At 42.2% G+C, this 14,804-nt stretch overlaps 1 protein-coding gene across 2 annotated transcripts in view; it reads right to left on the bottom strand.

The window, feature by feature from the left end:
• Positions 1 to 2,225: 2,225 nt before the first annotated feature.
• The window catches only part of CMTM2 (CKLF like MARVEL transmembrane domain containing 2), a 13,928-nt gene continuing 1,349 nt past the window's right edge, over positions 2,226 to 14,804 (bottom strand). For both annotated transcript variants that reach the window (XM_001495994.5, XM_005608311.4), the window contains 2 exons: positions 3,073 to 3,174; positions 2,226 to 2,600 (listed from right to left, as the gene is read on the bottom strand). In XM_001495994.5, the coding sequence (XP_001496044.1) occupies positions 2,358 to 2,600; positions 3,073 to 3,174 (345 nt within the window). In that variant the 3' untranslated portion in view covers positions 2,226 to 2,357. The remainder of the gene's footprint in view (positions 2,601 to 3,072; positions 3,175 to 14,804) is intronic.

The following is a 14,804-nucleotide window of genomic DNA, read 5'->3' as shown; positions in this document are numbered from 1 at the left end:
TTAGACGTTAAAATCTTTGTCATAGTTTTTCCTGCCCTCTCCCGCTCATTACCCTCCCAAGAACTGTTGTGAGCTTCTCGCCCTGTTTACAGTCTCTTTTGTGTTAAGGAGCCAGGACTCATCTTTATTCTGAATGACTTCGTTGGGACTTTTCAGACTCTGCATTTGGACCAGATCTACGGGTGATATGCCCCGCTCCCAGGCCACTCCCTGCTCCTGGGAGACACTCACCTAATGTAGTTTTACTCTCAAGGGGCTTCTTCCTGCAGTCTGTGGGTAACCACTCCCTGTCCTGGGGTCCCCTTCTCAGCATGTTGGGTGGCTGCCTCCAGTCATGCTCAGCCCCAGCCCAGTCCCAATTCACGCTTTCTGTCTGGGTGGGGAGACACTCTGCCTGCTTCAGAGAGCTGTCCCTACAGGTTGAGAGGAGCGGCCACACAAAGGAGTTTAGCGAGGTCTGCCCTTTCCCCTTGGATTCTGAGCACAGTCATAGTTAGCTTACATTTTTAGATAAAATTTACATATGATGAAATGCTCAGATCTAGAGCATACAGTTGAATGTTTTAACAGATGTATACACCTGTGTAACCAGTTCCCCCAGTGAAGATATAAAACTTCCTCAGGCCCCACAAGTGCCCTCATTCCCCTTTGTGATGAATGCCCGTCCTCCGTCTCCTGAGGTCACCACTGCTGACATTCCTTCCACCGTATTTTCCCTGGTCTTGAACTTCACAGAAATGGAATCATATGGTACATCCTTTTTTTGTGTCTGGCTTCTTTCACTCACTGTGTTGTGAGATTCATCATTATGAATATTTTTTCATTATCTTTTATCATTATTCATCATCATGTTCTATCAGTAGTTTATTCTTTTTTATTGCTGAGTAGCATTCCATTTGAATTCCATGTGAATGTAGCACAGTTTTTCTCCCTTTGGATATTTGGGTTCTTTCTAGCTTTTTGGCTATTATGAACATTCTAGTGCACTGTTCCTCTTGGCTAAATACCTAGGAGAGGAATTCTGGGTCATATGGCAGGACAGTGTGCATTTTTGAGTTTTTCTCTCTAATGTGACTCCCACTTTCAGTAGGGTTGCCTCACCCTTCCTGGCCAGCAGGGAGTGGTGTGGGGGCTACAGAGGGAGTAGGGAACTTGAGGGGTAGAGGCGCTGTGGCTGGGGCCAGTGGCAGGGCACAGCCATCCCAACTTCCGGCTCTGCCTGCTTCACTCCTGGCTGCTGCCCCAGCCGCCCGTCTTCCCCACTGAGCGACAGGCAGCAGCCTCCTTCCAGCTGCACTCGCTTCTCAGCAGCAGTCAGGTGTGTGATCTTCTCCTGGTGGAAGCAGACCCTGCCACCTCCCCCTTTCAGGGATCCCCAGAGCACTTAGAACAAAGGCCCGAGTCATTACCGTTGCTCCCAAGGCCCAGCTGACCCTCCCAGCCTGTCTCTCACGTAATCTATGGCTGGGCTCAGGGCTCCCTGTTTCCTGCCCTCCTCCCCACACCTCCTCCCAGCTCCTCATGCATCAGTTTGGGACCTTGTCTCCCCCCTGTGAGGATGACCCTTCTCCTGCCAGGATGGCTGGACTGTCCAGTGAGAATGCGGCCCTGACTGAGGCCTGTGCGTGGGTACCGTGGCTCTAGGGCCCAGCTGGGCCTGGCTCAGGGCTTATGCTCAGGTCCTTCCTGGAGGGAGACACTGCAGGTCCCAGGGGGCTGGCTGGCCATCTCTGAGGGAACTGTCCCCCTCGTTCCTCCTGTGCCCATCCTGCTTGGCCCATTTACCAACCTGACTCCAGCTCTCGGAGGCCCCAAGCCCTGAGGAGACGATCCCACCCCCGTGGACCTCCTCCAGAGGACACTTCAAATGAGGACCAACGCTAAACCACAAAGTAAGACTAAGGAAGGCCAGCAACCTGATTCTTCCTACAGCAACTACCTCGATGCTTTAAAAAAATGTAAAGTAAAAATACCGCTGTGAAGAAAATGCATCCTTTCATTGTCCAGTCTCTTGTTTTCCTCTGGCCCCTTTGGCTGGTCAGTGCTGACAGCTGGTGTCGCCCACACTTCTGGTCCCCTAAACCCCCTTGCCCTGCAGCCTGTGAGCTCCTCTAGAGGCGGTGCTCCAGCTTCGCTCTCTGCACCAAAACTTTCAGTAACTTTTGTGGAATGAGCAAAATGGTGTTTCCATTAACTTTAAGTATTAAAATCCATTTGAAGAGAAATTTCTTTTCCAAGCAAAGGTGATTATTAAAATGGAAAAGAAAAGCATTCTAGAGAGAAGACAAGGAAGACAGTGGAAATATGTTCTGTGGTAAAATACGCCGCCACTCCTGATGGCGGGCGTCGCCTCCGCGTCATTTCTTGCCTCCCTTCCCCTTGTCCTTTCCCTTGTCTGCTTCCTTCGGCTTTTCCGCTTTCTTGTCTGCTGGTTTTGGCTCTTCCTTTGGCTTTGCCGCCCCCGGTCCCTGTCCCGGTTCCTTTGCTCCCTCCTTTGTTGGAGGAACCAGCACATGCCTTTTGACCTTCTTGCCTTTGAAGTGTTTTCTTTGAAGACATACATCGATTAAGGCAAAAAACCCAGCCAGAGCAATAAGGATCTGGAAAACAGAATGATCCTCGTTACTTTTGCTTTCATTCCGAAGCTGGCATAGTTCCTTCCTTGTTTCTATCGCCAGCAGGTGCTGGTTAACACATCCCCTCATCCCCTCAAACTATCAGACCAAGAGACCGGGAGTTCACCCCTCCTCCATCCTCGGCTGCCCTGTCCCCACCGTCCTGTGGTCTCACGGCTTTCTCTCTCTCTCTTTAAACCAGCCTGGGTGGGGCCCTTTGTCTCTGGGGTCAGCAGCTACCAGGAGGAAGCCATTAGCTTGGCTGGCTCCCTGGACGTCATTTTTATTTACATGGCTTCTCCACTGGAAACATTCACCAATTTTACTTTTAAACTTTGCTTGGATCCCAACATTTTGTGAAAAGATAAGAGGCCCTTTCCGCAAAACAGGGGAAAAGAACCATTCTCCAAAAGAGGTGACTTCTGAGCAAATAAACAGCCGAGCATGGAAGACTCACCAGGGCAACCAAGTAGTTCATCGGTATGCTCTGCCGAGTTTGCACAGCAAAGGCCACGGCCCCCCCAAGGAAGATACAGGCGAACAGGTCATTGAGAAGGTCCTGAAAGCCAGGGAGAGAGGAGTCAGCCCCAAACAGAGCCAGGCCTCCCCGCCATCCCCTCCCCAACCCTCCCCGTACCACGCCCCCCCCCCCCCCCGCCGCCGCCCTCCCCTTGCATAGCTTCCTCCAAAGGGAATGATTTTCAAACTTCTGCCTGATTTAAAACATATATATATATATATATGAAGATAAATGTACACCAGGCTAGGTGGACATACCTGTGGCCCCCCAGCTGGGCTCTCTGAGTCAAGACTCAAAGTCCAGGAGCTTAACTGCTTTCACGGGCTCCCTCCACTACCATCTTGTCTATGAAATCACACATTTAGTGGCTAGTTGTGTTTTTTTCTTTTTCTCCAGTACTCATTTAAATAAATGCATAACTATCCTACTTAATGATGTCTGTCTTGAGTGCCACCCCACATCATTTCTCTGCTCTCTGGGCCAGCTCCTCTCTCTGGATCTGGGGGCCAGCTGTGTTGCTGGCAGGAGGCTCTGTTGGACTCTGGCCCCACGATTGGACTCTGGCCTGGCAGCTGCCGCTTCAGCCCCTTGCCTTCCCTGACCCCCCACCTTACTTCCTAGACCCCCTCCCCTCTTTGCAAGGCCACACTACTTCCTCCATCATCAACCTTCCTTCCCATCCCTTGTGGCCTCAGTCTTACCCTTGTACCATACTTGTCTTCCTCACCCTACTGACAAGGTCCAGAGGTTCCCAGACTGGGCACAAGGGCTGCCTTCTACGCTACCTTCCCCTCAAGTACCACCCAGTGTCGCTCCCTGGCACAGCCAAACTTCTCAGAGTTGGTCAAACCATGGTTACAGCATTCCGGCTTCCTCCCCATCGTTCTAGGGGTGATGCCAGCCCAAGAGCTTGTGCACCCTCTTAATCCTATGGGGAGCAAATGACTGCAGCGATGGACAATGCCCACTCTTGTCTTTGGTTTCTATGGTGCCATTTTCTGTGGACTGTCCTTCCCTGGCCATTTTGTCTCTGGCCTTTCTTTTCCTTTTCAATCTTTTTTTGAATTTTAATACATTTCAAACATACAGACAATAATAGAACATCCCATCCCCACTCGCACCTCCAGCAGCCATGAACCACTGAAATTAAACAGATGTTAATGTCTTGCAAAAACAGAAGTAAAACTTTGTGGCATGAGCTGCAGTCTCAGCATTCGCTCCCTTTTCCTGCCCGTCTCCCAGAGGCACCCATGGGTGGGAGGTTGATGGGCAGTTTCCCCAAGTGTGCACTAATATTTTCCTCCATATCATATATTCATGAACAATATATACCATTTTGTGTGTTTCAAAAATTTAAATAAAAGATAGCTTCTTGCACACTTTTTAAAGTTTTTGAGATTTATTCCTTTTAAGAAATATAGATTGAATTCATTAATTTTAACTGATGTATTCTACTGTATGAATAAACCAAACTAGAGGCATTAGGTTGTTTCTACCTTTCAGGAAATTATTATTACAAACTCTGCTGCAATGAACACTCTTGTCTGTGCCTCCCCTGCACATCTTCTCCTCGGCTAAGTATTGCCAAGTTTCTCCCTAAAGTGCTCGTGCCAATTTCCACTCACTCAGCAATGTATAGGGGCTCCCATTTCCCAAGTCCTTGCCAATGCTCAGGATTACCTGACTTATTTATTTTTGTCCATCTGATGAGTCAAAACGGTACCTCACTGTTGTCTCAATTTTCAGGTCTCTGGTCACTAATGAAGCATTTTTTTTTTTAAAGATTTTATTTTTTCCTTTTTCTCCCCACAGCCCCCCAGTACATAGTTGTATACTTTAGTTGTGGGTCCTTCTAGTTGTGGCATGTGGGACACCGCCTCAGCGTGGCTTGATGAGCGGTGCCATGTCCACACCCAGGATTCGAACTGATGAAACACTGGGCTACCTGCAGTGGAGCGCTCCAACTTAACCACTCGGCCACAGGGCCAGCCCCATTGAAGCATTTTTTAAAACATGGTTTAGGCATTTGGTTTTCCTGTCTGTTCATATCCTTTATCCCATTTTTCTATTGGCTTGTTTTAAAAATTTTGTTTATGATGTCTTCTGTTGTAAGTTTTAATTTTAAGGGGATACATAGTTTCTCTTTCTCTCTCTTCCTCTTCCTTTTTCTCAGTCCCAAATACATTTATTAAATATTCCATTCGACTGTTTTATAATGCAACGTCTGTCAAACACCAACTTTGCCATATGTATGGAGGTCTATTTCCAAGTCGTCTTTTGATTCCTGTATTAGTCTGCTCAGGCTGCCATCAAAACACCACACACTGCGTGGCTTAACGACAGACGTTTATTTTCCCACAGTCCTGGGGGCTAGAAGTCCACGAGCAAGGTGCCAGCAAACTTGTTTCTGGTTTGCAGGCAGCTGTCTTCCTGCTATGTCCTCACATGGCCTTTCCATGGTGCATAAGGTGGGGGTGGGAAGGCTTGAGGGAGAGAGAGCGGGGAGAGGAAGAGGGAGAGAGAGGGAGAGCTCTCTGTTGTCTTTCTCATAGGGACACTAATCCTATTAGATCAGAGCCCCACCCTTATGACCTCGTTTAATCTTAATTACTACTCTTGAGGCCCTATATGCAAGGACAGCCACACTGGGGGTGAGGATTTCAGTATATGAATTCTGGGGGGACACAGACATTAATAAAATGTTATAATCTCTATGTAAAGTCTTATACATCTTGGAACAGATTTATTCTCAGACACCTTGTAGTTTCTGTTGCTGTTTTAAATGGTTTCTTTGAAAAGCCACATTTTCTCATTGTTCGTTGCTAGCATTCAGGAACACTATTGTTTTTGTCTCTGGTAACCTTGAAGAACTCACATAGTTCTAGTAGTTTGTAGATTCTCTCAGATGGAGGCCGGCTCCGTGGCCGAGTGGTTAAGTTCGCGTGCTCCGCTGCGGCGGCCCAGGGTTCGGATCCTGGGCGCGGACATGGCACCGCTCGTCAGGCCACGTTGAGGCGGCGTCCCACATCCCACAGCTAGGAGGACGTGCAGCTAGGATATACAACTGTGTACAGGGGGTTTTGGGGAGATAAAGCAGAAAAAAAAAAAAAAAGATTGGCAACAGTTATTAGCCCAGGTGCCAATCTTTAAAAAAAATAAAAGATTCTCTCAGATGTTCTGTGTAGAGAAGCATGTCATCTGTGAGTAATGCTGGTTTTCTCCGTCACACTCCATATAGCTTTTGTTTTTCTTGTCACAGTGTGCTGACTAAGATCTCCAGCACAATGTTGAGTAGAAGTGAGGACAGGAGGCATCGCTAAAGAAACATCGCTAAAGTTTTACCGTGAAATGCAAGGTTTATTGTAGGTTCAGGTAGATACCATTATTAAGACAAGCAGGTTCCCTTTTTTCCTAGTTCGCTAAGAGTTATCTAAAAATGAATATTGAATATTATTAAATAGTTTTTCTGCAGCTTATGAGATGATGAAATGGCTTTCTCCCATAAATAAAAGATGGTGAATTACACTAACAGAACTTTGAAGACTAAACCATCCTTACATTCCTGACACAGACCCTGCTTGATCGTGACGTATTGCTTGCTTATATATTGCTTGGTTGAGTTTGCTAATATTTTACCGAGGATTTTTACAGCTATATTCAAATAAGATTGGCCTATAGTTTACTTTCCTTTTAATGTCTGTTTTAAGATCAAGCTCTACCAGATAGTATAACATATTATAAAGACTTTTTTTTTTAAAAAAAAAAGAAAGAAAACAGTGTAACCAAATACAAAGTTTAGAAATGAACCAGGCATATGGCATTTTAGCATTTAACAAAAATGCCATTTCGAATCAGTGGGGAAAAGATGTACTATTCAATAAATTAATAAATCAAGTGATAGAGTAGAACAGCTGGATAGCCATCAGGATATAGAGCTATATACTAAAATGACTCCACATGAATCAAAAGATTTAAATGTAAAAAACTAAAGTGCCAGATGAAAACATGGATGAATTATTTTATAACCTGTTTCTCTATTTCTTTTTGAGTCAATTTTTGTAAGTAATATTTCTTCTGCAAAATTAACTATTATCTAAACTTTCCAAATTATTGGCATAAAAGTTCATATTTTCCCTGTGACCTTTAAAATCCGTTCTTGACCTTTATATTAATACTGTTCTTTGTTCCTTCTTTCTTTTTTTCTTGAGGTCTATCTATGTACTTTATTAGTCTTTTCAAAGAACTGGATATTTGGTCTTATTGGTCCTCACTATGGATCTTTGTTTCCTATGTTCTTATCTTTGGCATTGCCTTCTTCTTAATTTCATTATTTTGTTTTGTTTTGGTACCTTCTTGAGATACGACACTTGAATTGTTAATTTTTGGTCTCATTTTCTAATTATATAGATTTGAATTTGAATTGTTTAGCTGCATTCTACAGGTAGTACTGGCAAATACTACATATAACTAAATCCCTATATGTTTGTGGAAAACATTATATTTCCCCCCAAACATATGGGCTTTTAGTTAAACTTTACTGATTGATTTCTAATTATGTTGCATTGAAATTAGAGAATGTGGTCTGTATGATACCAATTTCTTGTTATTTGTTTACAGTTGCTTTGTGGTCTTATTGAGGATAATTTTTATGATTGTTCCAAGTGTGCTTGAAAAGAATACATAGCCTGTTACTGTTGAGTGTAGGGTTCTAGATATATCAGTGGATCAAGCTATCAGTTACTGAGGGAGGCATGTTAAATATCCCACTGTGGTTGCTACTTGTCAATTCTTCCTTATAATTAAATCTATTTTTGTCTTTTATATTTTGGGGCTATATTGTAAGGTACATACAAGGTCAGAATTGCTATATGTAGTGATCCTCTTTATATACTGTTTTGCCCCCTCTGCCACCAGCGAAGAATGTGGCCAGGAATGTGGGCAGTTTTCTTCTTGGCCACTGACAAGCTAGGGAGTGAGGGGCAGCAGGTGGATAAGTTAAAATGCCACGATCCTCTCTTACCAAAATTCAACAACTTCTTTCTTTCTTCATTAAGCATTCCTCTGGTTGTTGTAAGTTTTTAAAAATAGATTCCAGAGTTATGAAAAAGTTGATTCTGACAGTTTTTTCTCATTGAAGTATAGCTGACATACAACATTATTTCAGATGTATAACATAGCGATTCACTGTTTATATACATTCTGAAATGATGACCATGATAAGTCTAGGAACCATCTGTCACCATACAAAGTTATTACAATATTATTGACTATATTCTTTGTGCTATATATTGCATCCCCATGACTTACTTATTTGATAACTGAAAGTTCATACCTATTAATCCCCTTCACCTATTTTTCCCAACTCTCCACCCTCCAACCCCCCTTAACCTCTGGCAACCACATGACTCAGACAGGCTTTTTTTATTGAGTTCATAACAGTTTACATCAATGTGAGAGTTCAGTTGTACATTATTTCTTGACTGTCACCACATAAGTGCTCCCCTTCACCCTCTACGCCCACTCCCCACCTCCCTCCCCCTGGTAACCACTGAACTGTTTTCTTTGTTCATGTATTTGTTTATACTCCACATATGAGTAAAATCATCTGGTGTTTGTCTTTCTCAGACTGGCTTATTTTGCTTAGCATAATTCCCTCCAGGTCCTTCCATGTTATTGTAAATAGGATGAATTTGTCTTTTTTCATGGCTGAGTAGTATTCCATTGTATATATATACCACATCTTCTTTATCCAAGCATCAGTCAATGGGCACTTGGATTGTTTCCATGTCTTAGTTATTGTGAATAGTGCTGCAATGAACAAAGGGATGCATACACTACTTTGGATTGTTGATTTCAAATTGTTTGGGTAGACACCCAGTAGTGGGATAGCTGGGTCATGTGGTAGTTCTATTTTTAGTTTTTTGAGGCATCTCCATACTTTTTCCATAGTGGCTACAACAGTTTGCATTCCCACCAGCAGTGTATGAGGGTTCCCGTCTCTCCATACCCTCTCTAACATTTGTTATTTTCAGTCTTAGTGATTATAGCCATTTTAACAGGCACAAGGTGGCATCTTAATGTAGTTTTGATTTGCATTTCCCTGATGATTGGTGATGTTGAACGTCTTTTCATGTGTTTATTGGCCATCTGTATATCTTCTTTGGAAAAATGTCTGTTCATCTCCTCTGCCCATTTATTGATCGGGTTGTTTGTTTTGTTGTTGTTGTGGGTTTTCTTTTCAAGATTTTATTTTTCCTTTTTCTCCCCAAAGCCCCCCGGTACATAGTTGTGTATTTTTAGTTGTGGGTCCTTCTAGTTGTGGCATGTGGGATGCCGCCTCAGCATGGCCTGACAAGTGGTGCCATGTCCACGCCCAGGATCTGAACCGGTGAAACTCTGGGCTGCAGAAGCGGAGTGCGCGAACTTAACCACTCAGCCACGGGGCCGGCTCCTGTTTTTCTTTTATTGTTCAGTTGTGTGAATTCCTTATATATTCTGGAGATTAACCCCTTGTTAGATATATGATTTGCAAATATTTTCTCCCAATTGGTGGGTTGTCTTTTGGTTTTCATCCTAGTTTCTTTTGCCTTGCAGAAGCTCTTTAGTCTGATAAACTCCCACTTGTTTATTTTTTGTTTCCCTTGTCTGAGAAGACATCACATTTGAAAAGATCCTTTTTAGTTCAATGTCAAAGAGTGTACTACCGATATTATCCCACGGAAGTTTTATAGTTTCAGGACGTATCTTCAAGTCTTTGATCCATTTTGAGTTTATTTTTATTTTTCTGTATGGCATGAGATAGTGGTCTACCTTCATTCTTTTGCATGTGGGTGTTCAGTTTTCCCAACACCATTTATTGAAGAGACTTCTTTTCTCCAGTGTATGTTCTTGGCACTTTGTTGAAGATTAGCTGTCTGTAGATGTGTGGTTTGATTTCTGGGCTTTCAGTTCTGTTCCATTGATCTGTGTGTCTGTTTTTGTCCCAGTACCATGCTGTTTTGATCACTATGGCTTTGTATTGCATTTTGAAGTCAGGGATTGTGATACCTCCAGCTTTGTTCTTTTTTCTCAGGACTGCCTTAACAATTTGGGGTCTTTGGTTGCCCCATATGAATTTTAGGATTCTTTGCTTTATTTCCATGAAGAATGTCTTTGGGATTCTGATAGGGATTGCACTGAATCTGTAGATTGCTTTGGGTAGTATGGACATTTTAACTATGTTCATTCTTGCAATCCATGAGCAAAGAATCTCCTTCCATCTTTTTATGTCACTATCAATTTCTTTCAATAATGTCTTATAGTTTTCATTGTATAAATCCTTCACCTCCTTGGTTGAATTTATTCCTAAGTACTTTATTCTTTTAGTTGCAATTGCAAATGGAATTGTATTCTTGAGTCTCTTTTTATAAGTTCGTTATTGGAGCACAGAAAAGCAACTGATTTTTGTAAGTTGATTCTACACCCTGCAACTTTACTGTAGTTGTTAATTATTTCTATTAGTTTTCTGAAGGATTTTCTGGGGTTTTTCTATATATAAGATCGGCAAACAGTTGTCTGCAAACAGTGAGAGTTTCACTTCTTCACTTCCTATTTGGATTCCTTGTATTCCTTTCTCCTGCCTAATTGCTCTGGCCCAAACCTCTAGTACTATGTTGAATAAGAGGGGTGATAGTGGGCGTCCTTGTCTTGTTCCTATTCTCAGGGGGATAGTGTTCGGCTTTTGCCCATTGAGTATGATGTTGGCTGTGGGTTTGTCATATATGGCCTTTATTATGTTGAGGTAACTTCCTTCTATGCCCATTTTGTTAAGAGTTTTTATCTAAATGGCTATTGGATCTTGTCAAATGCTTTCTCTGCAGCTATTGAGATGATCATGTGGTTTTTATTCCTCAATTTGTTGATGTGGTGTATCACATTGATTGATTTGTGGATGTTGAACCATCCTTATGCCCCTGGTATGAATCTCACTTGATCGTGATGTATGACCCTTTTCATTTACTGCTGAATTCAGGTTGCCAAAATTTTGTTGAGGATTTTTGTATCTATGTTCATCAGTGATATTGGCCTGTGGTTTTCCTTTTCTGTGCTGTCCTTGTCAGGCTTTGGTATCAGAGTGACATTGGCCTTATAGAATGTGTTAGAAAGCATTCCATCTTCCCTAATTTTTTGGAATAGCCTGAGAAGGATAGGTATTAAATCCTCTCTGAAAGTTTGGTAAAATTCCCCAGGAAAGCTGTCTGGTCCTGGGGTTTTATTCTTACGATGCTTTTGATTATTGTTTCAATCTCTTTTCTTGTGATTGGTCTATTCAGATTGTCTGTTTCTTTTTCACTCAGCTTTGGGAGGTTGTAAGAGTCTAAGAATTTATCCATTTCCTCTAGGTTATCCATTTTGTTGGCATACAGTTTTTCATAGTATTCTCTTATAATCTGCTGTATTTCTGTGGAGTCGGTTGTTATTTCTCCTCTTTTCTTTCTGATTTTGTTTATCTTAGCTTTCTCTCTCTCTCTCTCCTTTTTTTTTTTTGTAAGTCTGGCTAGGGGTTTGTCAATTTTATTTATCTTCTCAAAGAACCAGCTGTTTGTTCCATTGATCCTTCCTACTGCCTTTTTTGTTTCAATAGCATTTATTTCTGCTCTGATTTTTATTATTTCTCTCCTTCTGCTGACTTTGGGCTGTGTTTGTTTTTCTTTTTCTAACTCAGTTACATGTCATTTGAAATTGTTTATTTGGGATTTTTCTTGTTTGTTAAGGTGTGCCTGTATTGCAATGAATTTCCCTCTTAATATGGCTTTTGTTGCATCCCATACGAGTTGGTATGTTTTCATTTTCATTTGTCTCCAGATATTTTTTGATTTCTCCAATGATCCATTGCTTGTTCAATAGCATGTTGTTTAGTCTCTACATCTTTGTCCCTTTCTCAGCTTTTTTCTTGTAATTAATTTTTAGCTTTATAGCATTATGATTGGAAAAGATGCTTGTTATTATTTCAATTTTCTTAAATTTATTGAGGCTTGCCTTGTTTCCTGACATATGGTGTATCCTTGAGAAAGTTCTGTGAGCACTTGAGAAGAATGTGTATTCAGCTCTTTTTGGATGGAGTGTTCTATATATGTCTATTAAGTCAAACTGATTTAGCTTTTCATTTAATTCCACTGTTTCCTTGTTGATTTTCTGTCTGGATGATCTATCCATTGATGTGAGTGGGGTGTTTAGGTTCCCTACTATTATTGTGTTATTATTAATATCTTTTTTTAGGTTTTTTAGTAGTTGCTTTATGAAATTTGATACTCCAGTGTTGGGTGCATAGATATTTATAAGCGTTATTTCTTCTTGATGGAGTGTCCCTTTGATCATTATATACTGCCCCTCTTTGTCTCTCTTTACCTGTCTTATCTTGAAGTCTACTTTGTCTGATATAAGTATTGTGACACCTGTTTTCTTTTGTTTGCCATTAGCTTGGAGTATTGTCTTCCACCCCTTCACTCTGAGCCTGTGTTTGCTGATTCTGACAGTTTTTGATAGCCTAATCATGGGTTTAGTGGAGGAACTGAGTTTTGGAGTTCCCTACTCTGCCATTTTTAGTGATGTCACTTTCATTAGCTCTGGAGAGTTCTCAGTCATTAACACTTTGAATATTTCCTCTCTTCCATTAAGTTTCTTCTTCTGGAATTCCTATTAGGCTTATGGTGGACTTTCTTATTCCCTTGTGTGCCTCAACTTCTCTCTTTCATGTTTTCTCTCTCCATCTCTCAGTGCTATATCCTGGGTAATTTCCCCACATCTTTCATTCACTAATTCTCCAGCTTTGTCTGATATGCTTTTTAACCCATCTATTGACATTTTTATTTCAATAACCATATGTTCAATTCTAGACATTACATTTTATACTTAAAAAAATCTGTCTATTCTGTCCTCATAACGTCTTGTTTTTTCCTTAGGGCTCTTATTTATGTTTTTTAATAATTTTAAGTATATTTCTTATTATTTTCAGACAGCTCTTCTATTATCTCATATTCCCAGGGTTCTAATCCTCCCATTTGTTATGGTTGCTGATTCTTGATTCTTACTCATGGGGATTTTAAAATCAGGTGTTTTGCAGTTTTCAACTGTGAGTTCATTTTTGACAAGGCTCCCTCCCCCTCACTTCCTGACCTGTGAGAATCTCTTTACACTTTGATTGTGATTTTGCATTTGTTTCTGTCAGGAGTCCCAAGGATATCATTGGAATATCCTCAAACTGGGGTCAATTTTTAATGTTATTCCCAGGCATGAAGTTTTCTGGGCTGCATGAAGATTTCTAGGCTGAAGGCAGTAAAAATTCAAACCAACTCTGCACAAAGTGCAGGCTCAAGGTTGCTATTTCTCAAGGTGGTCTTTTTTGTTTTTCCACTCAAAGCTCAGGCAGAGACGAACACGCTTTATTGTTCCTCTGTGTGTGGGAAAGGTGTCTTCTCTGTTGGTCTTTTCCCAAAGGGTGCAGTCTTTGCAAGGTGCTAGCTTTATGCAGGGTCCTCAGTTCTAAATCCCCACTTTGCTTGGGACCAAGGTCTCATCTACTAACTTGAGAGTGTATGAAAATCCATACTCTAGGTTCCTGGGATAGTATCTGTGGGCCATTCCCAACCACACTTCAGCAGCTGATTTGATCCCTGCTCCTGTTTTTCATTTCTGGCATGTGTGTTTCCCTCTCTTTTGCCAGCTCAGCCTTTCAGCTAAAGCAATAGCGCTTGCATCTCCCCTAGGGGTTTCAGCTAAGAGCAGCAGGAGGACTTCCAGGGTTCATTGATTTTTCATCTTGCTGGGACTAAGTATCTTCTCAAGCTCCGTGGCTGAAAACTTGTCCTCTGCCTGTCCCATTACTTTGTCCTCTGTTTATTCCTTTCCCAAGAGTCTTATTTGGCCCTCTTCTTCTTTCTCCCTATACTAGGGGTCCTCACCTATGCCACTGAGACCTATGAACTCCTGGTCTCTAATAACTTTTAACAAGGAGGCAGGTTAGCAGGTAGTTAGGGACTCAGACTCTACTGACAAAACTGGATTTGCATCCTTTTTCTGCCACTTACTAGCTGAGTTTCCTGGGGGCAAGTTACTTGGCCATTCTGAGCCCATTTCATGTGTAAAGTGAGTGAAACAGTGAGCATAGGGCTCTGGAGGCATGCTGTGAATGTGCGAAGAACAAGGGGCTTTGGGTAACGGGGGTGTGCTCTGTGATCACACAGGTGACAGGCAGTGATTCAAGTCCATGAGGACTCAAGCACCGCATCAAGCGCTGTACGTTTACTCCTCAGGTACAATCCCATCAGAGATTATTACTGTCCTCACGTTACGGATGCGGAAACAGAGGCCGGGAGTGGTTGGGTAACTTGCCCAGCTCAATTCCGTTCCAATGGATGACTGCTTGGGGCTGAACATCCTTCTGGGCTTAATTAACATTCTATACAAGGATAGTCACTGGAGGTCTAAAGCTGCTTTGGAAGTGATTTTTAAAAAATCCTCATTTTATTTTACTGATTTATGGGAAGATTGATTTTCTTTTTTGAATTCTGGGGATGGGGTACCTTCTGGGGTGATCTCTCCAGTCAGGTGTGAGCTGGAACAGGGCTTGGGAGGAACAGCTGGTTGTTATACATCTCCTCCTCCCAAGGAGGGCAAAGCTTCGGGAGAGC

The sequence above is a fragment of the Equus caballus genome, chromosome 3 (genome assembly GCF_041296265.1).
Source record: "Equus caballus isolate H_3958 breed thoroughbred chromosome 3, TB-T2T, whole genome shotgun sequence".
Lineage (NCBI taxonomy): Eukaryota > Metazoa > Chordata > Mammalia > Perissodactyla > Equidae > Equus > Equus caballus.
Note: the sequence above shows the minus strand (reverse complement) of the source record. Positions and strands in the feature narration are given on the sequence as shown.